The sequence below is a fragment of the Alternaria postmessia genome, assembly GCF_024291825.1.
Source record: "Alternaria postmessia strain BMP 2775 chromosome Unknown scaffold_203, whole genome shotgun sequence".
Lineage (NCBI taxonomy): Eukaryota > Fungi > Ascomycota > Dothideomycetes > Pleosporales > Pleosporaceae > Alternaria > Alternaria postmessia.
In genome coordinates, this window is record NW_026260276.1 from 1 (window position 1) to 24,553 (window position 24,553).

General features: G+C 47.6%; 6 protein-coding genes across 6 annotated transcripts; 3 read left to right on the top strand and 3 right to left on the bottom strand.

The window, feature by feature from the left end:
- Window positions 1-1,364: 1,364 nt before the first annotated feature.
- On the top strand, window positions 1,365-3,298 carry J4E82_011438 (putative secondary metabolism biosynthetic enzyme; the record flags this gene model as incomplete). The annotated part of the gene is made up of 7 exons (XM_051737644.1): window positions 1,365-1,664; window positions 1,727-1,810; window positions 1,864-2,561; window positions 2,622-2,644; window positions 2,706-2,850; window positions 2,899-2,992; window positions 3,056-3,298. The coding sequence occupies 7 exons, from the start codon at window positions 1,365-1,367 to the stop codon at window positions 3,296-3,298; spliced, it is 1,587 nt and encodes a 528-aa protein (XP_051582592.1).
- Window positions 3,299-3,587: 289 nt separating this feature from the next.
- On the bottom strand, window positions 3,588-4,693 carry J4E82_011439 (uncharacterized protein; the record flags this gene model as incomplete). Its single annotated transcript, XM_051737645.1, has 3 exons — window positions 3,588-4,008; window positions 4,068-4,341; window positions 4,411-4,693. 3 exons carry the CDS (start codon window positions 4,691-4,693, stop codon window positions 3,588-3,590), a joined length of 978 nt encoding a protein of 325 aa, XP_051582593.1.
- Window positions 4,694-4,976: 283 nt separating this feature from the next.
- Window positions 4,977-6,004, bottom strand: J4E82_011440 (uncharacterized protein; the record flags this gene model as incomplete). Its single annotated transcript, XM_051737646.1, has 3 exons — window positions 4,977-5,387; window positions 5,452-5,882; window positions 5,938-6,004. 3 exons carry the CDS (start codon window positions 6,002-6,004, stop codon window positions 4,977-4,979), a joined length of 909 nt encoding a protein of 302 aa, XP_051582594.1.
- An 809-nt stretch (window positions 6,005-6,813) lies between these two features.
- On the top strand, window positions 6,814-8,198 carry J4E82_011441 (uncharacterized protein; the record flags this gene model as incomplete). Its single annotated transcript, XM_051737647.1, has 6 exons — window positions 6,814-7,024; window positions 7,084-7,264; window positions 7,316-7,426; window positions 7,472-7,742; window positions 7,812-7,972; window positions 8,033-8,198. The coding sequence occupies 6 exons, from the start codon at window positions 6,814-6,816 to the stop codon at window positions 8,196-8,198; spliced, it is 1,101 nt and encodes a 366-aa protein (XP_051582595.1).
- Window positions 8,199-8,272: 74 nt separating this feature from the next.
- On the bottom strand, window positions 8,273-9,496 carry J4E82_011442 (uncharacterized protein; the record flags this gene model as incomplete). The annotated part of the gene is made up of 4 exons (XM_051737648.1): window positions 8,273-8,402; window positions 8,452-9,020; window positions 9,072-9,138; window positions 9,210-9,496. The coding sequence occupies 4 exons, from the start codon at window positions 9,494-9,496 to the stop codon at window positions 8,273-8,275; spliced, it is 1,053 nt and encodes a 350-aa protein (XP_051582596.1).
- Window positions 9,497-23,490: 13,994 nt separating this feature from the next.
- Window positions 23,491-23,837, top strand: J4E82_011443 (uncharacterized protein; the record flags this gene model as incomplete). The annotated part of the gene is made up of 2 exons (XM_051737649.1): window positions 23,491-23,759; window positions 23,828-23,837. The coding sequence occupies 2 exons, from the start codon at window positions 23,491-23,493 to the stop codon at window positions 23,835-23,837; spliced, it is 279 nt and encodes a 92-aa protein (XP_051582597.1).
- Between the last annotated feature and the right edge of the window lie 716 nt (window positions 23,838-24,553).

Sequence of the window (24,553 nt, forward strand, 5' to 3'; positions counted from 1 at the left end):
ATGGCACGTCACGTGATCCCAGGCCCCGCCTTGGATCAGCGACCTTCCATCGCGGCTATCCCGATGGTCTTCCTTCCTGCGGCCTGCATAACAAAAGGAAGCAACTCCTTGTTACCTTGTAACAAGCCTCTTCAGCGGCTTTGTAATGCTTGGCTATATTTCTAAGCTCTGGGATAAAAGGTGCAACTAGGAGTTTCATAAACACAGGGTACTTTTTCAGTTTCTGCGCCCCGATGAAGCCGTCAATGGCGAAGGCGATGCTTGCGGCAACCCAAGGCTTGTTGTGCGAAAGTGTAGTTCCGCCGAACATGGCAGAGGAGACGCGCGCAACGATCTGGGTCAGGGTTGAGACGACAGATACTGGCGTCCAGTCTGGTGCATATGTCAACTTTCGAGCGTTCGTTGAAACAGCGGATGGGTACACTTACCGTCACACAAAGGAAAGTTATCCTTCACTGAGTCAAAGATTTCCTGTTGGACGGAAGGCATGACGTCCGCGAGATGGTGGTTCAATTGCGCTTTAACAACGCGTGGGTGAAGAGTTGAGCGGCTTCCCATGGTGGTGTATCTGCCTTCAAACATCTATCGGATAGATTCAGTCTCAAGCATCATAACAAGGGATGGTGCAAAGATTCTCGTACTTCGATGAACGTAGCGACGAAATCTACGTGATCAATTGGTGCGGACTTTAGCTCCTCGAGATATTTCGATGGAATCATGAGTCGTTCCCCAAGTGGGCTCGGGACGTAGAAAAAACCTCCACCCGTCTAAGACTGATGTTAGGATGTGGTGCGACATAATGGTGACTATCAAATCACTTGTACCTCCTTGTAGCCTTCTAATAGCATTTCCTTCGCTTCCGTTCGAAATCTCTCACGGTTGAGTTGGATACTTTTGACATCATTGCCCCCTACGACAGGGATACCTGCGATCAACTTTTGCCTTGGTCCTTTGAAGAACCCTCTCAGAATGTAGACACATATGGTGAGAGAACAACAGTATGCGAATACATGACTCAAGTGATGTTGAAGCAACTGAAGGTTAATGCTGGCTTGAAGGCTTGCAGCGTATGTTGCGAAATGCATTATTCTTGGCCGATTCTTCCGTTAAAATGAGGGCGTAGTTCTATGTTGTATGATCACGATTCGAGTCGTGATTGACAGGTACTTGTTTGGGAGTATCAGTGGTTGGCTCGGAGTGATACCATAAGTAGACTAAAGCCAGCCCTTTTACCGAATAAGGAAGAACCCCGGGTCTGGTTTGGTCTTGGATTCTTTAGCAACACCGTCTACTGTGATACCTATCGCATAACTTGCATCTCGTCAAGACTTTTTTGTTCACTATCATTTGCTTCTACATGAAAAATGGCACCATTTGTTGAAGACGAGAACAATGTTGCTGCCACGAACGGAACGAGCCGTCCAGATAGCTCAACGACCAACGGTACAACCAACGGTACAACCAGCGGTACGACCAACAACCAGAAAATACCTGATCCAAACGGTATCACTTTGTCGCAGCTACCAGAGAACCATGACCCTTTGCAGCCGTACAAGATTGATAAGTTTGACGACGGCCTGAGATACGATACCCTTCAGATTCATGGAGGACATCGGCCTGATAAGGAGACCCATGCTCGGGCAGTACCCATTTATAACAGCGTGGTATGTATGGCGTTTAAGTTTCTGGTCTCTTGTGAAATACGAAAGGCTGACACGAATGCAAGTCCTTCGTTTTCACTGATAGCAATCATGCTAAGAGAATTTGCTCAACCGAAGAGGGTGGATATTTCTACAGTCGAATCTCCAACGTAAGCGCCGCCATGGATTTAGAGCAGAAACAGACACTAAATGTAGCACACAGCCAACAGTTGCAGTCTTCGAAAAGCGCGCAGCCGCTCTCGAAGGTGGCACAGCGGCCATCGCCACATCCTCAGGTCAAGCAGCAATCTTCAACACGATCATTTGTCTCGCAGGAGCAGGCGACAATATTATTGCTTCAATCAACTTGTATGGAGGAACCTACAGCCTGTTCAAGACGTTGCTACCACGACTCGGCATCACAGTCAAATGGGCGAAGCGCGAGACAAGAGAAGAGTTCGAACAGTACATCGACGACAAGACGAAGATGATCTTCGTCGAAACCATTGGAAACCCACGATGTAGCATTCCTGACCTCCAGGACTTGGGAGATCTTGCGCATGAGAACAATGTTCCCTTTGTAGTGGATAACACCTTTGGCGCATGCGGGACTTGGTGTCGACCAATCGACTTCGGTGCAAATATCATTGTCCATTCCGCAACCAAGTGGATGGGCGGTCATGGAACCACATTAGGAGGCGTGATCATTGATTGCGGTACATTCGACTGGGGCAAAGCCATTCATCGCTTTCCTCGCCTCTCAAACAAAGACGGGCCGATGAGTTTCTCCTACTGGAAATCTTTTGGCAATATTTGTTTCGCCATGGCAATGCGAATCGATATTTTGATGGAAGTGGGATCCATGCTGGCCCCAGCATCGGCGCAGCAGTTGTTGATAGGCATGGAAACGTTGAGTATAAGGTGCGAGAGACATGCGAGAAACACGATGCAGGTTGCAAGGTTCTTGCAGGCGCATCCTAGAATTGCTTGGGTGAACTATCCTGGTAAGCCATTGTCCGACTTTTGACTAATCGCGGCACGACAATCGACTTACATCTTATTTAGGCTTGGAAGGCAACATCTATCATGAGAACGCAAAGCGATATCTGAAGAACGGCTTTGGTGGCGTTCTGGCGTTTGGGCCCAAGGGGGGTGAAGTGGCGAGCAAAATGCTCATGAATTACGTCAAGGTCGTTTCGCATCAAACCAAGTAAGTTCTAGATAGTCGGATCCCAGGTTCTGCGCTGATACAATACAGTGTCGGCGATGCTAAAACGCTGGCAACCCATCCATGGAATTCGAGCCATGTGATCATGTCAGAGAAAGATAGACGCGAAGCTGGAATCACTCCCGTAAGTTTCTGTTCCTTGATATGCTACAGTAAAGACACCAACTGATCCATACATTCTTGACAGGCTTTCATTCGTTTTTCGGTCGGCATTGAAGATGTCCAAGACATCATTGACGATCTCGATCAAGCTTTGGCAAAACTCCCTGAAGATCTTCTCAATGCCTTTGATGAGAAGTTGATCCAGAAATTGGAAACTCATGCAAAGGACGAAGTCCTGATTGGTGATCTGGCTGATTATAACGATATGGATGTCCTGGTTTCGAAGACGAATCATCCACCTGGGCGGCAACAGGCTGTTGAGAGTTGATAGTGAACAGAGCATGTGTATCACACAACGCCAGACTCATTTGTTTTTGCTATGTACTTCGTTCGACGCTTTTTGAAATAAAGCTGCAAGGTTCTATGCTTGTTGTCATGCGCCGTTGTTGTAATGTGATGTAACGATTCAGGGCTCACGCTTGACTGCATCCTCTCACTAGATGGCTATCTGACTCTAAAGTTGGAAGTTGTTCAGGCACCGTAGGGGGCGTGCATAATGAGTGGTCAAGTGCTCTATGGTATTGTGTACTATCGAATGCTCAACATCTAAGTAAAGACTACATCTGTACACGATGGTACCTCGAAGTCGTCGAGCTCCACACTTCATTTCCACTCATTTGGAATTCTAGACCCTTCATAAACATCTGCAAGTCATAGCTACAAGATTGGCCAGAGGCCAGCCTGTTCACAACAAGTTGCTTGTGTTGCAATTCCCATTCCCGGCACATGACCCACAGGATTCTCTTCGTTGACGGTATGCTCAGCGCCATCTCTGCTGACAGCACAGAAACGGCGGAGCAGAGCACAGCACCTTCTTTATGCCCGACTTTGGATGCTTTCAGCTCCTTGTCCCAACTATAGATATCGTTCACAACGGAGATGTGTTTTGAGCAGTTTGTTTCTATTTCCTTGATGGAATCCAAATCTTGTTGGTCAAGTCTCAATCTCATTGTGAATCGAATCAGACCAGAGAGCAACCTGCGAACATTAGTAATGCTCGAAACAATAAGGCCTTGAAGTGGCAAACACTGACTTACCCTTGACCCACGTCTCTCTCTCTATATTCCAGATATTCTCCTAAGGCTTTTACACATAGGCGCTTCGTGTCAACCTGCGCTCTCATGAATGTGAAGACCGGCTCTTTCATATCATCCGCTAGCTCAGTATCGCAGGCGCGCATGTCGTTCCACAAGTCATATGTAATCCATTCCACAGGAACACTATGGTCTGGTCGCGTTGTTCCTTGTGAAATGGCGATCAGACGTTCGTTGTACGCGGACCCTTCTTCTAATGACATGAACTCGAGCTGGTCTGCATTCACTCTATATATCAGTGTTCCTGATTGAGCAACGTCGTGGTGCAAGATAGAGGTCTGCATACCATCGATAAGGAACAGCAGGGTGATCAAGCGACAGGCAAGAGCTATCCTATCGTCCAATGCTAGCGGAAAGTAGTAGCATGTCACACGCGAAAATCCCACAGCAATGAACTTCATCCTTGCTTTTTCATTCTCAAACGGCCAGTGTTCTAGGAAATAGTCATTAACTTCGGCCGTCACTTCTTGCTCGTTTCTGTGGATTTGGGCTCGGAAGATTGTCTGCGGAACCTCGTTTCTGACAAAGTCCGCGGTGGACGACGGGATTGTGGCGCCATGTATGGTCATCTTCGGCTAAAGAGAAAAGAATAAGGCTGTACTATTACAATTAGGCAGGTATCGAACAGCAATGAAAGTGGTGTATAAGTATTGAAGAGATCGGGGCCTTCAATTGGGGATGCGCTAGCCTGAATAGGAAGTGTTGCGAGGCGCGTTGCCGTGTTAAGAAGTCCCAGAAAAGTACATCGACGCGCCACATTTCTTTATTGAGTATGTGTTGATCGGTGTCAGGTAACTTTAATTGTTTGGGTGTCAGAAAGCTCTACCTTGAACTAAGAATTCCAACTCAAAATCATCCCCGTAGCACGTCGCGAAAATCTGTAGCGGCCTGCTGCATCTTGGTCTTCTCCAGATTTTCATGTCCGAACCAAAGACCTCGACAGTCACTCAAATTCTCTTCAAGCTCGGTAAAAGAGTTTCCCAAAGTGAGAATTGTCCTTCCATTCCACCTTCCAGATTGCTGTATCCATTCACATTCATCCTTCCCATAACCTTGCACTTTACGTGGCTCTTGCGCAACAGCAGAGTATGCGACTGCTAATGCTACAAACTCTGCTGTGCTAACGGGTAGTCCTGCAGCTAGTATCGGGCCGGCTAGGTCCATTGGTAGTAATTTTGTAATAGTCGCTGCCGGAACAACAGAATTGATCGTGATGTTGGAATCGCGAAGGAGTGATCGCATAGCGCGCATGTAGTTGATTAACTACAGGGCCGATGTCTCAGCGTTCAATGTCTTCTTTGGGTTTGCAAATGCTCTCTTTACTTACAGCTGCCTTTGTTCCACTGTATACTGGCAACGTCTGTTCGGGTAAATAGGCAGTTGCACTCGAAGTGATGACAATGCTACCAGCAATTGCATTCTTTTTCATCAAATGGAGAGATATCTTGATGAAGTTGAGGGTTCCTCGAAGATTGACGTCAATGACTTTGTACGACGGTTCGAGTAAATTGCCATGATCGTCATAAGAATCGGCCATATATGTCCCATCTTCATCGATGCCTGCATTAGCGACAGCAATGTGTGGTGGTCCTGTAGTCGCGAATGCAGCAAGTAGATCTGCCCAACTAGATATGTCACATCTTATGTATGTAACTCTAGGAGTTGTCTCTTCCGGTTTGTCGATATCAAGGTTGTAGACTGTCGCGCCCTTCGTTGCCAGCAGTTTTGCCGTAGCGAGGCCAATTCCACTCGAAGCGCCTTCCTAACAGCGTCAGAAATTACTCCCCTATCAAGGTCACTGGGGATTATCCACCTGAGATGATAGCGACTGTTCCGCCAAGCTGCGGTATGTCTCCTTCTTCGATTTTCAGCGACGTCATTGATTTCCACTCTGTTATTCCGGTTACAATCTTATTGCAAATAACGATAACCTAGTTATTCATAACTGATTGTTTATTCTTTATAGTTTTGTATATAGATCTTGCCGCTGTTACACCGATTGTTGACATAAACCCTGCGAGGTGGCCGATCGGTCTCGGAGTCTTACCTTTTTTGGAACTGCACACGAATCCTCTAGCACTTAACACCAACATTTCCGACAGAAAATCTATCCAGACCGCTTCATAACCCTTGCTCCACTATGAACGCAACGGCAATATCTACCAATCCGTGGCCCTCTCTATCGTTCGATGTCTGCAATGATGCTTGCCTCTCCGTATTGAAGATCAGTTCACTTATCGCCATAGTGAGATTTCGTCTGGCACGTCTAGCAAGGCGAATTGCTAATGCGTGGTTAGACGTGTATCTTTGCGTTCTTTGTGAAGCTTTCCCAGATTCGAAGCCATCCACTGTCCCGATTTCCAGGCCCATGGACGGCCAAATTTAGTAACGTACCTCAACCACGCTGTGTTCAGAGTACACGTGTAACCAGTTGTAGTTCTCACATTGTCGCATGTTTCTGGGCGGACGACAACCATACGAGATTCATAAGCTCCACCAAAAACACGGCCCAGTTGTGAGAGTCGCCCCAAACGAGCTGTCTTTCAATACGTACAAGTCATGGAAAGACATTTATGCAAAACGGGTTGGCCATAAGTCATTCATCAAGAGCGACTTCTATGATGGCGGGAATTTTGCCGCAGAAGCTCATTCCATTGTCAGCGAGCGTGATCCACATAAGCATGACAAAATGAGAAGCTACCTGCGTGACGTCTTCTCAGACCAATATTTGAGGGAGCAAGAGAGTCTCATTAGCGACAACATCGACCATTTTATCGCCCGAATTGGGGAGAAAGGCTCCTCGATTGACGGTGTAGATATCGTCATGTGGTTCAATCTTGCCACTTTCGATATCATTGGAAGCTTAGCATTTGGTGAGTCTTTCGGTGGTATCAGTTCTGGTAAGCTCTCCTCTTAATGCCCTGAGACATCGTACAGTGTCTGATCAAAATGGTTCTAGGATCTGAGCATTTCTGGGTATCCATCATTGTGAAAAGCCTGAGATTGGGTGCATTAGCCGACACTTTCAAGCGATTTCCTTGGCTTGGATACTTTGCCCAGAAAGCCTTCTCAGGACTGCTAAAGCAGCTCATCAAGGACACTCGGAAGCACGAGCAATATGCAATGGACCTGATTAGAAGGTAAGGGTTTCAGAGTCAAGTTGATCACGTCTCATGGCTTATGCATGTCAGGAGGATCGAACAAAGCAGCACGCGAAAAGACTTTTTGACTAAAATGCTACAAGGTCGCGACAACGACGGCATTTCAGATGTTCAGTTAGCAGCACATGCCTCAGACTTTGTGTATGTCTTATTTCCATTTAGTCTATTGAGACTAACGAGGAATAGTATTGCAGGAAGCGAGACGACTGCAACAGCTTTGGCTTGTATAACCTATCATTTATTAAAGTTTCCAGAGATAGGATTGAGGTTGCAGACAGAAATCCGTGAGGCTTTCAACTTTTACCAGGAGATCAATGGAACATCGACAACAAGCCTGCTATACTTGAATGCAGTCATACTTGAAGGGATGAGAGTATATCCGCCACTGCCTTTTCCTCTGCCAAGAGTTGTCCCTCAAGGAGATGATGTAGTTGACGGACATTTCATTCCAGAGGGTGTAAGTGAGCTTGAAGTAGTAGATGCAGCTATTTTTCTAAGCATTCTTGCTAACTATAAGGTGCCGCAGACCATCGTCTCTACAAACCCATTCGCGGCTTCAATGTCGTCTCATAACTTTCTCAATCCGTGGAAGTTTGACCCAGAACGATGGTTGAGGAAAGATGGAGAGGATACTCTGGGAGCAAGCCAGCCATTTTCGCTGGGCACACGAAGTTGCTTGGGAAAAAGGTACGTCGCTAGCTTTCTGACTCTTCATGTTGCTTTCGATCACTAAAACCTTATTGCTAGTCTTGCTTGGCTGGAACTCAGAACAATCCTGGCAAAGTTATACTTCAAGTATGATTTGAAGTTGCTGGACCCTCAGTTAGACTGGCATGCCCAATCTGAGATGCATACACTATGGCAGAAGCCAGAGATGAGGGTTGCAATCAAATCCCGTGCCGAAAAGAGTTAGATAGCGATGGATTCACGAAGATTTTGTACTGTATGGTGTATCTCAGAATCATATTTCGCCAATAGAAAAGGTTCCTAAGATATCACATCTTCCTGATCCTTCTCCGGATCCCAGTATCCAACATACCCATCCCTACCGGTAAGATAAGTCCCCTGAGCTTGTTCTGCTGCTGGAGCACGAAACACAGCATGCTTTTTGTTTGTCCTACATCTCGTGTCAGAATTTGGATCCGTACAACAATGGCACAGCTTACCATTCTAAGCCTTTCCACATTCGCCCTTCACCATCAATGAACTCTGCATCCATCTCCGGTCTCAGTAAGTACACGATTGAGTACTTGTGCCGAAATCTTTCGTCTTTGTGGGGAATAATTCGATGGAGACTGGACTCCAGAACTCCACCCGATATGAAACGGAGCGCATCGCCAACATTTACAACAGCATGTCCAGGCTTTGGAGCAATGTAAAACCAGTCATCTTCCTCTGGTTTCAGAACCTGGAGACCGGCAACCTCTGTGAACACGATTGATAGGCTACCGGCATCTGTGTGGGCAATTTGGCCGATCTTCTCGGGCTCTTCCTCAGCAATCGTGTACTTCAGCAGTCCAAGAGCTGTTGGACAGACAGCGCCTTCGCGATGATATCCCTGGAAAGCTTTTGACGGGTCCAAGTCTAATGCTGCAGAGATTCTTTCCAAAAGTAAGACGCTGATACCACGGAAGGTCGCAATCGCCTTTTTGAGTGGATTGAGCTGGTGAGCAATGACCTCAGGACCTGGAAATGATGCAGGATCATCTATCTTGGAGATGGGATGCTCAAAGAGCTACGATGTTCACGTCAGCATGTAAAGCTGCAACAGTCCTCGCGGCATTACCATTAGCCCCTCGAAACCGTCCTTGACACCTTCGATAGGGCCATTCCCGTGACCTGCAGGCTTATACCTAATTGATCAAAAACATCACGTCAGCTCCTCGAACATCTGTACAGGGGCTTCGCAGTCCTCTAGTCTTACCCCATGACCAAATGCTCGTCATGATCTCTATCCACCAGCCACTCAGACTTCGCTCCTTGTGGCAGGTCATAGAAATTCTTAGCCAGGGAATACATTGCCTGAACATCCTCCAAGATTTCACCGGAGCACCCGTCCACGCAATCAAGATAGAAGAATCCTAAATCAGTGCATGCTTTCAACAACATGGCTTCCGTGCTTGAGTCTCCGTTTATTAATGACTGTAGGGATATGACATCAAGCGCCACATCTTTCTTGGTGACGTCGCTCAGTACATCGGGGCTGGCCATATCTGTCGTTTGTTCGCAACTTCGTTCATATGATTACTCCACGATTGCGCTCACGAGCTTCTTTACTGTTAAGCTCCATCAGCCGGAAGAATTCCATTTTTGACATAGTCGCAATTCGACCGCTACAAACGTCTACCTAGATCAACATTTCGCCGACACGAGATTGGACTCGTCCGGTATGATTTCGGTAACTTCCATCGATCTACAAAGAGGTCTAGACCTTCGCTTCGCCTCATTCCATTTTAAGTTCACTACCGTCGGCTTCAACGCTAGTGTACGTTCATGATCTCTCCACTACAGTTGCATTCAAGCTTGGTTTACGTAGTATGTTGAATATGGGGTCTGACAGTAGGTTCAACAGGTATTCGGAAGCATATCATCGCGAGATGACTTCGAAGATATTAGCACAAATGAGGCTTATTGCAACGATTTGCTTGATCATAGTTACCGGGGTAAATCTGGCATTCTCGTTTTGTACCCGTGCTTGACAAAAGCATTGAACTTCCTTTTTCGATTTTCTGTGTTTGTACCCGCTTAGGATGTTGCTACATGCATACTGCACTGAGCGAGCCCATACTTTCCATAAGCACGTACGGCTATCTCCCTTCGCCGGATGATGATGCATGGAGGATTGCTCGAAGTAGTCACAAGATAGGAAAGGTAAATCTGACGCAGTGGAAGGCCCGTTTGTGACAGCGGTCCGATTCCACCATGAGCCCCGGGATTGAACACACATAAGTGACCATTAGCAATAGGTTGACAATACGTGTCGCTATATGCTTCGAGCACGTCTTAAGTACTTACTAGAAGCGACAATTGTAACTATTTACGATATTGTATGGGTCACAAGATGTTGCGTAGAGAAACAGAAGCAGAATACAGAGCCGGTGAGGAAATTAAGGTAGCGCCGAGCGCCGTCCGCACGGGCCTTAGCTACCCGGTTAGCAGGGTCTGGGTCCCTAGTCTGTATACCAAGACCAAAGCCGCCTGAATGCTCCTTTTAGATCTTACAAGATGGCGTTGCGCTAACACACCGCTGATCAAAAGCGGTGTGTTATCAACTCCCAGAACCTCCGTGCATCTTACAAGAGATGAGCGATGTAAAGATGGCGTTGCTGGAATATTGATTTCACTCGCATGACATAAAGTAAATGGGCACCCCGAAAAACCCTTGACCATTCCTTCTACGTAGTCACTAGGTCATGTTTGCCACTTTCCGAAAAGAAGCACGAGATGGCGGAATCGTTTGCATATCGAACACGAGCTTACCACCCGTGTCTGGTAGTCAACTCCACCACTTTGCTTGCGATAGATGTCGTGCAAAGAAGGTAAGCCGACCCAGAGAATTCTATGATTTGTCAATTACAGGCAATACGATGGGGACATGACTTATAATTGATTTTGGCGGTCCAGTTAAAATGCTCCGCCCACAGATTTGGGTGTGATCGGTGCCGAGATCTCAACGTCACTTGCACATATTCTGCTTCTCCTCAGGCGCAACGGCAGAAAAATAGAAGGGTTTCCCTATGTCGATCAATTGCCGCAGCAAAGACGAGTGATAAAGTCAGTCCGCAAAGACAGGAGGGCGTACCTAAAAATCACGGTGAAATCATTTCCCAGAGGGATTTTACGTCAAAGACAGCGTCGGAGCATGACAAGTCTAGCAACACTATCGCAATTACCCCTCCTGATTCCGATACGGGGATACAGGAAGGTGATCGAGTGGGCCAAGAAGGCTGCAGAGTACGATCTCACGTGCCTTCGAACACAGTAACCGTTATAACGCCTCCTACTTCTTCCGATCTCACCTTCCTGGACTCAATCATATCAGATATATCAACCTACGATTCGGGTTATCCAATCCTTGACCTTGATACTTTGGATGTAACTGCGGACTCATTCTCTGATGACACTTTGTCCCCAAGTGACTCTCCCGGAACTCGAGCTACCGAGTGTGACGATGGCATGAACACTGGGACATTTGCAGGTAAGGTCCATCTCATCCTACTTGCTATTCACTAGGTCATTTTGTCATGCATTTAAGCAGTAATCAAGGCGATACTGACTGCAGACAGATGAAACAGATTGGAACGTCAGTTCTGTCACATTCGGCGAGCAGGCAGTCAGTGTCACCGCTCGATGTCTTTTCCCAGTGGAAACTACGCCGCAAACTGCCAAGGGTAGAGATCACGTCCTCTCTGCATCGAAAGAAAGATCTCCTGGGTCAATCCCAGCGATGCAACCATGCGACCGAGGTCGTAAGAGCGCTACTACGAAGCCCAATTTGAACGTCCAAGAATCTACCCCATGTAGATGCATAGATCTTATCCTTGGAGCACTGGAGCAAGCTCAGAATCAGCACAGGGTGCACGATCTCAGTACTGCAGAGCAATCGTTATATTTTGTGAAAAACACCTATGCGCAATGCGGATCGAAATTCCAGTGTAGGAATTGCTGGTACGACTCAAGAGCCACAACCTTTTCCATTCTACTTCTTGAGAAATGGATGGGAATACTAGAAGACATCTCAAGAAGTTGGGAGGATACTCTGCTTTCTGCGTCCTCGACTTGGAAGGATTCATCGAGAAGAAACGAAGCTCAAACTCACAACCAAGATTTGTTTCTGTTAGATGGATATCGAATAGATACCATGCAAGAGAGATGCGATATCTTCGGCTTCTTGATCATCTTGCAGATCAAGCGATTGGCAGCATTGACGAAGATTCTGAGTGACAAATCGCAAGCAACGCAGGGGAACAAGCACCAAGCCAAATTGAGGCCTGTGGTTGTGAGGGTCCAGGAATTACATAGAGCCTTAAGCGAGACGGTTGGCATTCTGCATATCGAATGAGACTACTAGAGACAAGTCTCTACATACCATCAATATTCGGAATGCTCACCACTTCCAGAGTGAGGTACTGCTTACACTATGTGCCCCTATACTTGATTCATGAGCGTTCTAGTACAAGTACAGTCCTTGCTTGTGCGCCCGAAAATGCTGTGGGCTGGAAACTGCTAATAAGACACGACACTGTACATCCAACTACGATGACCTTTGTAAAAGAAGCCGTTAGGTGCGTTGGCCACAAACTATACTCTATATTCCAGCTTTGCCGTCTTAAACCTGATGTATAGTGCTGGCTTCCACCACATAACATGCAAATAGCTGTCTTCTAACCAATCTAATGTAGGATCAACAAGCTCCAAATCGCATTGGAAGTGCATCTTCGCTAGGATCAAACTCATCTCAAAATATGCAAAGCTAAACCTTGTTAGCTTAACAGCACCGTGACCGTTTTTGAACTCGGTACTATCAAACTTACTTCTTCCCGAGACAAGCTCTAGGACCGAGAGAAAAGGGCTGGCTTGCACTCAAATTATCCGAACAGCCAGGATCTAGCCATCTTTCGGGTTTGAATGTGTATGGTTCGTGAAAGTTCTTCTCGTCGTGTAGAACTGTCCATGCGCTTGTATATACTTCCGTCTATCACTCCTTGATTAGCTATCTGGTATAGCATCTCAGAACAGTTAACTCACTCCTTTCGGAACCCAATGACCATCAATCATCGCCCCTGGAGAAAGCCTTGGGAAGCCCTGTGACCCCGGTTGATAGACTCGTAGTCCTTCTGAGATCACGGCTTGTAGGTAAGGAAGTTGCATTGCCAATTTAGCAGTGATGCTGTCGAGAGATGTAAAACTCGTCCTGATTTCATCTCGAAGTTTTTGATAGGCTTCGGGGTTCTTGAGTAGAAAGTACGTTACTCCTGCGAAGAAGGTGGCAATGGTCTCACCTCCTGCAATTCTGAGACCTGCTTCAGAAGTGATTCGAAAACGCTTTTACAATGACTTCACTTACATCAAAGTAGATGCATGTGCCGTCATCTCCTCTTGAGACAATTCGCCAGCCTTGACTTTTTCCGAAATGTTTGTCAGAAAGTCATGGCGATCACTTTCACTATTCAGTCTCCTTTATATCCCGTTAGATACTTTGCTCATTACGCGTCCCGACAGAGATCTGAGCACTCACCTCGCTACCTTTTCTCTGCTATATTTTGCATGACGATCACGCACTTCGACCGTCATCCGTGGCAACAATATCTTGCCTAGCGCTGCGCACAATGGTATCCTTCGGAGATTATCTAGCACTGTAATATAGAAAAGATGCTGAACAATCATATCTGACCATGCGCTGCTCCTTCCTTGGTTCAGTTAGACTCGTTCAAACGTAGTGTGGGGATAAGCTCCATACCGTTCTCGACACACCCAAAACTCTCCCCAAATGCCATCTCGCCCAAGATGTCAAAAGAGATCATCTCAAACCATTTCGTCATATCTATCCCTTGTTTACTTGCTCCATCTGTTTCAATCCGCGATACAAACTGATCAACACAGCGCTGTATGATGTTTTCTTGTTCCGCTAGTGCTTTCGTCGAGAACGCTGCGGACAAAGACTTTTTCATTCGCGAATGATTTGTGGGATCACGTTCGCTACCGATGCAGAGTGATTCAAACGCGGCACCGTACATATCATAAAACTCGCTCTTGATCAAGATTGGTTTCCCGGAAGTGGCGTGGCCGTATATGTCCTTCCACGACCGGAAGGATGAGAAGGACAGTTCGTTGGGTGAGACGCGAAATACGCTACCTGATGAAGATTAATCCCAGCCAATATGATGCAGTTTTTGAATAGACTGACCGTATCGCTCATGTTGCTTTTGAACGACGAGGTGGAAGTGACCGCGCATGGAGTGGTACATGCGCCATAGCTGGTGAGATCAATCAAGTGGGCTTTGAGACTGACTGCTACGCTTACCAGTGTTGATCGAGCAAGGAATGGGCCAGGAAATTGGGCTAGTGGATGGAAGAAAATGTTGTATACAAGCTGGGAGACGATATACCCTATAAACTTTCGAGCATGTTAGCATGCATAGAATTAGAAGAATAGAAGAGATTTGCTGTACCAAGATGACAATGGCGCTTGATACTGCACAAGTCTGTTCCATTGTCACAACAAGGTAGTGATAGTCCTAGATAACGATGGCAAATTACTATATTACCCAGCCTTAATACACAACCACATATCACTAGGCCAGCCTAGAAAGGCCTCTCAGAAGCATTGATTACGGGGCTGAGAGGGCCATATCCCTTCTTCGGATGTTGTACAAAATAGGAATACGACCGATCGTATGTCCCTTAGACCTAGGACCTGTTGGGTAAACAATCTTTGCGCTAAAATCCCGCCTAGTCGGGCGCCGGTTTGAAAGCGGGGCTAGAAACTAGCGCTGAAGTCACATGCCGTTCACGTTGCCAATGGGGATGCAATCCATGTATGGCGCTTGAATAAGCTCTGAGTGGCTCATATCAAGCCCGGTGAGCGTTGCGCGACGGCCATGGTCACGCGCGAAGGTACGCTGCCAAGAACGAGGGTTATTTTGCCAGCTCAAAACTGGTGTACTTAACACGCCATGAACTCATCACTGGCTAACACGAGTTGATAGAATATCATGCGATTTGTGAAATAGTCTAATGAAGTACTATTCCCGTTCTGTGTCATCTTCATAAAATACAAGCGCCCTAACCTCGATGCTCTGGCGTGGCTCCATATTAGCCATCTCTTCATCCACAAACGCGCTGTGTGGTACTCTCCTGGCTCTACCATCTTTTTTCCATTCATAGCACTTGAATATCATGACCTCCTCAGGGGTTTGCGCATACTTGTAGTACCAGGCATGATTTCGATTTGGTAGGATCGTGCACGGCTCGCCAACCCAATCAGGATACACTAATTTGACTGGTAGGATATCCTCGTCTCGGACTGAGTGAGAGCTGCAGACAGCAAATGGATCCCGGTAAATGGTCTTGATCGGACGCCAGATATTCAGAATTTGGAAACGGCTTCGCGACAGGCGTTGAGCATCTTCACCGAGGTGGCGCTTGACGTGATTGAATGCAGCGCTCTCGGACTGATCGATGTGTGCTCGTTTCACTGGTCGACGTTCATCGTCCGGATCAAGAGCAGTGGGGTTTGGTCGACGGATTGTGTGATCGAAAATGTGGACACGCGAGGCCCCAGTTCTAACAGCTTGACGTGAGCTTCGAAACTTTGATCTGGAGGGAAATTTTACATAGCATAAACCAATTTCTCGACTTCAGGGTAATAAATTGCTTTGATTCGCTCATCATCAAGGAAATCTTTCTCTTCACTTGCATGTGCAAATAGCTGAAAACCGTGACTGTCTAGGGTATAATTATCCACACTGCCTGTAATGTCTGTCACCACATGCTCGAGGTCGACGGAAGGTTGATTGAATGTAGCTCTTTTCCCGGCGAGGCTTGGGGCATGTTCGGTACCGTCTCCAGGGTCTTTGTAATAATTAAAAGTGGTATGGACATTCCGAGGCAAGACACCTCCCATAGATTGCTGAGAGGTAGTCCGGGTACCGCTCGGAATTTCCAGCTGTTGTTCTGCAATCGTTGTAGTCGCCATGTTCAGCATGTTCATGTGCTGAAGCTGGTCGACGTTTCTTTTAGATGTAGCCAACAATTCTACATGTCCCAATTAGGTCTTTTTCCGAATGTCCATCTCGGACATGTAGGAACGAATAATGCCGAATATCACCGCGAAACGCCCGATCCGTGCATGCTACACCCTGTTCGCGTTGACGTGGCTTAGGTTCGAGCTCACGATGACGGGTACGAATGTGTATGTGGTTGGAACAGCAGCGGCGATGGCTTTGTGGTAGCGGGCAAAGTCGAATCTGTTGTGAGCTTGATCGGATATAGGATACCATAGTAGGTTAGAGCCGTATTGAATCGTTAGAGAACCCTAAATTGTTGTCTGTAAGTCTATCATATCAAGATAACTAGTTGGCCGATACTATTATGTGAGTAAAGAAAGAGACATGATGATCGCCAGCGAAATCTGTGACGAAGTAGTCTGCTTCGTTCCACCTGGAGATATCAGGGCAAACATGATCGAGCCATTGTCTCTAGGTCTAGAACATTTATTCATGATAGGCCTTGCTCAACGACGACATGGTGTTATGATGATGAAAGTCAGGTGTGGGGATGAGGCGAAGGTGCACGGGTGGGTAGTGGACGCGTTCGGCACCAAGATTCTAAGCCCACTTCGGACCGGCCGCAACCGCCCGCGACTTCCCCGCCGTACTACAGCACTTGCACTCAACAAAGCCTCGCCCGCTCGGCTTACATATCGCATGAGCAGCAATCGCAAACGCGCATCTCCTGTCACTCTTAACTAGCTCTCAGCATATTCACGTGGATGCGATATTGAAATCAGCATTTGGCCATTGCCTTTGCGTTCCAGCAGCCACTCTGGCCAATAGAACGCTTCGGAAGTGGTGCCTGCACGGTTCATGGAGCAGGATCTCGATTTCGTCGACCCTGTCACAGCTTCCACATGGCTATTGAGTCTACTTTGACATCATTCCCTTGCTACATACATCTTACATATGCTTACGGTGAAGCGAGAGAAGGTAGATCATTGCATCCGGCCTTACGATAATGAGTAAGCGCAGGTGCAGGTCCGTCTTCGACAACGAGGCTGTAGAGCCGCATGATTTTCTTCAAGTGGCATTTTCGACCGGCGCATAAAGCCTGAAACATTCTCTACTCCAGTACAACGCGCTAGTGATAGTTTTCGCGCAACTCGATAACTCATGAGGCAGAGGTCACATGTTGAGCCGCCCTGCGTATTCTCGTGAGCACGCCTGCATTTGGGAGGACTTTGGAGGCTGCTGCACCGCCCCCTCTACGCAGTCATCATGCAGCTTTACCCGAGTTTCATGCGGCCTCCGACCTACCTTTGCCCCCCGCTCAACATACCTACTACATCTATCAGTATCTTTCCGAGTGTCTAATCGTTTGCTCACTAAGCTGTTGTAGAACAGCATATCAAGATAACGACATCGACCATATCCTCAATGCCAAAATTATGCAACAACTGCCAACAAATCTACCCATCAATGTTCCTGCCACGCGCTTATCTGGAATTTCCTGATGCCTCTGGTTGCTACGGTGGAGAGAACAGGACTATCAAGTTCTGCTTTCGCGAACCAGATGGAACGCTGACCGATGAAGACTTTCCTGATGGTGTATTTGGATATCTGCACGAACTTGACCTTGGTCCACTGCAAGCGATAGTCACACGGCAAAAAGTGTGTTCTCTCTGCCACCTGGTCGCCACAATGTTCAAGGAGTCTTACGAACGAGAAATCTCGAACCTGCCAGCTGTCTTGGGTGACGTGGGCCCCTGCGAGGTCTTTCTATGTCAGTCAGCCTTCGGAACCATAGAGGATAGAGATCAAAACTTGCCATACGAATTCGAAGATGGCGAAGGCTGGGAGATAGATCGCATGGACTTTTTTTGCTCGTTCAAAGTCAAAATGGAGAACCGCGTGGCTTTCCTAGCTGCGCCAATTTCGATTTCTCTCAGCGAGCCAACTTTACTAGCTAGATATCGTCCTGCACGATGCGATATTGCGCTATTCAATTCATGGCTCCAGATTTGTACCACCAATCACCCACAATGTTGTCGAAAGCCAGGTGATGCCACAATGCCTTTGCGACTGATCGATGTTCTGAACATGTGTTTGGTTAGTATCACCGGTCGAGAAAGGGCAGAAATAGAGTATCTTGCTCTAAGCTATGTTTGGGGCGGAGGGCCGAAGAGATTCGTCTTGACAACAGAAAACATTGAAGGATACTGTCAGCCTCACGGGATTCCAACTCTACCAAAAACCATATCAGATGCTGTCACGTTGACGAAGAAGATGGGAAAGAGATATCTATGGGTCGACAGCCTCTGCATCGTCTCGAATGATCCAGAAGACAAAGCAAGTCAGATACCTGCAATGACGTCGGTATATGGCAACGCTATGCTTACAATCATTGCCGCAGCAGGCGAGGATGCCAACCATGGACTACCTGGACTTGATTCGTTTCGACCAGGCTATGAGATGCTATAAGATAGTAGAGTCGTATCTATTCCATGGTCAGCGGTCTGCCCAGGGAACCATTTGGGCAACTCGAGCATGGACATACCAAGAAATGATCTTCTCTGCACGATGTCTGATTTTCCTCGAAACTCATGTGGAGTGGCTGTGCAGGTGTACCGAATGGTTTGAACAGCTCGATCTTGAACATCTGAATCTCAATTGCAAGCGGGGTGACATTCTTCCTCAGCAGCAGCTCAGGCTTGACATATATAACTACGGGTATTTCGTTCAAGAATACACAAGACGTAACCTGACTTTCGAGACCGACATCGTAAACGCCTTTGCCGGTATCAAGGCAGCGATTGACGACGAATTCTTCCGGGGTATTCCATACTCTGGATTCTGCCAGTTCCTGGCATGGGCGATGCAATGAATACCGTCGAGGAATATTCCAGATCGGAGGAGGGGTTGTGGCTTGTCGATACCGAGCTGGTCATGGCTGAGCTGGCGGGGCGTAATCGATCTGGACGACTACTTTGAGATACGACACACTCTGTTAGCAGTATATTGATGGCGAAGTGGTCAACTAGAACAGATCTGTACCCCTGGAACAACATCGCTATGGAGATCGGATGTCAGGCAAGCGTATGTCATCTGGCGCGACGATTCGGACTGGACGGTCCGCATTGATGATTTACCCAGTGACGTCACGCTGAACGAAAATCAGCTCATCTTTTGGGCCCCAACTGTGGCCGACTCAACCCGAAAGGAACGCGAATATGTTATCATCGGTAAAGGCCACTCCACTGGGGTAGTTACTCTAAGTATGACTTGTAGTGATAACATCGCTACGCGTCTAGGGCGTGTTGACTTCGAAATGAAAGATTGGCCAGTCGGAAACGTTATGAAGAAGTTGATTATCATGGAATGAGCACAGAGTCGATCATTTACAACAATTGCGCAGGAAATTTACTCGATTGGCTTTTTAGTACCATCTGAGGAAAACAGTGGAATGAGACCCCCACGCACACGAAGCTACATTACCCTTTGCTCTCCTCCACGTCAGGCATTCACGTGCTAAGCGCCATGACCTTGGGTACATCCCTCAACTGTGATTTCTCATCCATTAGTATATACTCTGCATTTTTTTACGTCTCCTGCACTAGACTCTTCTTCTCCTTGCCCCTCCTAACGGTTCTGACTTCAAATAGGGCGGGTTGCACCGTCAAGTCACCTACCAGATCATCCACATCTGGCAGGTTTCTTGATTCAGGTACCTTGAAGTCGAACGTCCGCAGCAGACGTGTGAGAGTGAGGAATAGTGAGCGCGCTGCGATGTGCACGCCCTCACACACGCGACGCCCAGCACCGAAGATGTAAGTGCCTCGCTGCGATGGGTCGCGTGCAGTTGCACATTCGAACTCCGAGCGGAGTTCGTGTTCAAATAGTGATGTGTCGATTATTCCTGGGTTTGGGTTTATAGCAGAATCCATATGAAGTCCCTCTTTACATCGATCAGATCTGGAAGAGTAGGGTAACAGGATAGACATATCGGACACTGATTACACAGTCGCTTCAGCTGGTATCTTGAGTCCAATGTACTTGTCGTCCTGCATGATTGCATCGGGCGCCACCATGATATTTGTCGGCATCCATCGAATGTACTCCTTGACGATAGCGCGTAAGTCTGGCCGGATATTGATGGCTTGACGGAGAATCATGTGAAAAGAACAAAAGCTTAGCAATATTTGAGGAGAATGCGAATGCGAATGCCGCCCCTTGGCAACAATTGTCCCAACAGCCAACATGAGCTGCAACTGCACCTCCTGCAGGGGGCTTGAGCGCTACGCACACTACTCATACCATACCAGAAGGGGGTTCATTGCCAGTTGTACCCTGTATAAAGTTGTCATTGTAATCTTTCCGTAGCGAATGCGAAGAACTCACCGCTATGTCTGGGCTGCCCGCCTTGGACGCCTCGGTAGCCTCGCCTTGGCACAAGTTCGCATAACGTCGAAGGATGTAGCTAAGGATCGAGGCGGTTAGACGTAATCGTCTTCAATTGGATGGGATCGATCGAGCCCATAACCTGCCGCTCGTGCCGTTCCAGTCCGCAGATCGCAGAACTAACAAGCTAATGCAGAAGGTACTATGGGAAGCTTCACGATCCTTTGCTACGAGTCTATGTAGTGGGTCTAGCAATCAGACTTCTAGAAACGGTCCATGTCTATCACTTGTCTGTAAACTATACACTACAGAGTGTTTCCGCATACCTCACCATTGAGACTGCAGGAGTGCTCAGAAGACATGAGGTCATTGTACGAGCCTTTCGCATCGTTACAACGACTTACTGTCGGCCTCTACCTAGCCTGAAAGAACTTGAACGTCCTGCCAATTCCCATCGTATGCCCCACTCTGGGGGACAATCCGCACCCTCTCGAGATTAATCAAGGCATCCAGCGACTGCATGCATCAGAACGGCCCAGAGGTAGTTTGGGACAGCAAAACATACGCCGCTCGGTCAAGACTAGCTGCTTCATTCCTGTCGCGCGAAGGAGCGCAAGAAGGCTGTGTGCAGGTTCAAGCCTCTAGGCTGTTCAACACGGAACCCAGCTGTTCGTGGTCAGAGCATCTAAGTGATCTATATAAGAGCCATGGAGCTGCTCCTCGGTTTCTTCATCGTCCGACAGCCCATACTCTCTCACATATACGATACCTACACAAATCCTCGTTCACATCAAACCTCTCAATACCAACTACCGTCGAGCTTCCTCCCTCTTCCCAAGATGCAGTTCTTCACGACAGTCATGGCCACATTGATGCTTGGCGGCGCTCTGCTGCCAACTGCTTTTGCTGCCAAATACCCCTGCGAGATTGGCAACAGCCGCAATCGAGGTGAATCCTGCTCGAACGAAGGCTGGTACGGATGCAGCGGCAATTTGAAGCATACTGTAAGTCACCCTTCCCGGTATCTTTGATTTGTGCTCCGTGTAACAATTCAACTGCCACTTTATACCCGTTATGCAATTGATACGCTGACTGATCGATCTGTAGCTACACTGCGTCAATGGCAAATGGGAAAGGATTAACACGTGTGCTGGACTTTGCAACATGCCATTCTCGAAGGGGAGGAAATGTGGTTGCAATTTGTAGTGTTACATAATAGTCCTGCCTATGAGCTACCGAGCGCTTCTGGTGCAATAACTGTAGTGATCACACTGGCATAGTACCGGAGTAGGGTATGGATATGGATCGTATGGAGGTGATCGGGGTGATGGAGATGATAAAAAGGGTGTAGGTTATCTACCTCGATAGACACCGACAAAAAGCGTTTCATGATCAACCACTACTACTGCTGCAGGAACCGAAAAATCAGCCATCCCTACGGAGTCTTAGCTAATGGGTTAAGAACCCTCGCTGTGAAAGCACCCTTAGTCGTAGATATCCAGACAATAAGCAGTTCTACGTTTGTATCAGCCTTGGCCGCTTACTGATGATACCACAGAGCAGCATCGTCTTCGACTTGCCCACATGGCCCTGTATACGTAGCATGTGACTGTGCTGGCACTGTTGCCAGTGCCTGAAGGTAGTATCGCTCAAGACACAACAGCACGAATGTGCAGGATCCTCGGTGCAGGAATACATATATGTTGGACTGGCTTGTAAACTTCGAGAATCTGCCTACAGTGCAAGTATCCGAACGAACACCTAGAGAGTCGAGGGCGGGACGAAGCAGGACATGACTCCTACAGCGTCTCGATGTTACTGCCGGTGTTTTTTATCCCCTGCTAACTCAGTGTTCTCCCGACACACTGCATTGGCTGATATCACTGTTGTTATTGCCGGTGGAAGTCGAGAGCATACGGCAAGTTCCGTAGGAATCCTACAATAATCCTACAATCTAGGAGCAACATGCATCTTGCCGTAAGTGGCACCTTCATCAAACTAGCCTGGCAACGGGATCTTGGATCACGTCCCGTGGCTATGGAAAGATCGCCAAGCTCTGCCTAAGCTTCAGGAGAGTCGTATCCCTGTAAGTACCGAACGATTTTGAAGAGGTCTGAAATGCACAGCTGCGTTATACATCATCTTAAAGGGAACTGAGCAGAGCTGACGGCATTACTCTAGGTGAATGGAAAGAATTCGAACCTCTCAAGGTCATGTGAACCAAGGCGGGTTGAGTATTAGCTTAACTTTTCGGCTAAATACGAGGTGAACAACGATGGATTCCTGTTTCCGACGATCTGAACCATCATCGCTGTAGCTGCGTGAGCGATATTATTACAGTGCCGATTTATTGTAGCACGCCGTTGTCTTTGATTGGTCTCCTTCACCAACGTAGTGTGCCTTGATCCGGCTGAGTCGACTGACCCACTAAGCAACGGCCAAAAGACCACGACGTACGCTAGCGGCTGCGCCCGCCTACTACATCCCGCGGTGTCCGCGAGGCTGCACAATCGGCAACCGACCAACAGCCTCAATATATTTTCCAACACCAAGGAAACAACGCGTCACCAATAACAACAAATTCAGAAAGCCACCAACACTGCCAATGGGCTGCCTATACTGTGACCAAACCTGTGACCTGTGTATACTAGTCGTGATCGTCGATCTCGGGGATGCCGAATTGGATCAGGAGCAATCGATAGGTTGTCTCGCTGTCCCGTCTGCAGTATCACAGCAATCACAGGTCGACTCACATGCATTGCCGTATACGAAGATGGCAGCAACGTAGCAAGGAATGCAGCCTCACGCTCGCGAAAAGGATCTCCTTATGCAGCTTGAGGAGCATCACAGACAGAGGCTCGTCTTGATCACCGGTTATGACCAAAGCCTCTTACGTGAAAGATGCCATACTCTGTCATCTTGAGATCTGATGAATGAGCCGGTCTTTGTGTATAAATATGGGTGGATGCCAGCGCAAACAGAGACATCCTCATCCACAAACGCAACAGTCTTCGATCTACTTGCCAACATCTACTCCACCACTTCCAACTTCAATTTACCCATCTTGCTATCACCACTCTCTCATCCATCATGATGTACTCCAAGACCGCCCTTCTTCTCCTCATTAGCTCTGTGAGCTTCACTCTCGCCGCGCCCGTTGAGGCGGAGCCCATCGATTCCGTGACCTACGATCCCGCAACCTTTGACACTGAGATGTCTTTTACCACCAAGCTGGCTGAACGCGCCGACAAGCACCTCTGCTGGGGATGGTGCCAGGTCAACATCAGCGGAGGACCTTGCAACTGGTACTGCCCTGCCGGTATCGCATGCAAGCCCCAGAACAACAGGGGTATTGGCTGGTAAGTTTGCACCCAACAGAACTCCTTTACACCTAGAGAACCGTTAGCTAACAGAACCCTTGATGCAGCGACTACTAAAGCGGGCACTGCGCTTGTGGCACAGCGCCAACATCTTTGACAGCGGAGATTAGAAAGGCGACATGTATAGGAGTGGTAGTTAAGGCGATGGACTTGTGTTTGTTACCTCTGTAGATGACACAGTTCAACACCGTGTTTAAACAAATACAGTCCTCGTCCGAAATGTCTTGCCATGCATCTTGGTCGTGATTGTACTGTGCATTGTTTCTCCGGTAGCGCGTTTGAAACGAAGCTGTGCATCAACTTAGGGCACAAAGTGTGTCTGTGCTACAACAGCTCGAGGAACATAGAATCAAGATCTTGAAAGTTGCACCGCACTCACAAGGAACAGATGGCTAAACAACGCGGACATACATATCCTAAGTGTAAACAAGTCACAATGCGGTAATGCCACACATACGACGGCGGACAGTGCTTCGTACAGCTCACGAGTTTGACAGGAATATATCCGGAAGTCAAAAGATTAACAGAGCTATGTCGCAATGCGATGTCGCAAGATATACATTTCGAATCGGGAATTGGTTAAGATACTATCCGAGGCATTCCGGAGATAGTGTGAAGATCCAAACCCTCCTGCCGGCTCCCACACCGACCAGAGTTGCTAACAATCAATCCAAACTGATGAGACTGACTGACTGACTGATTGCTTGGCAGTCAGTTCAGTGTCAGTTTAGAGCTCTCGTCTTATCAGTCAGTTCAGTTTAGAGCTCTTAAAC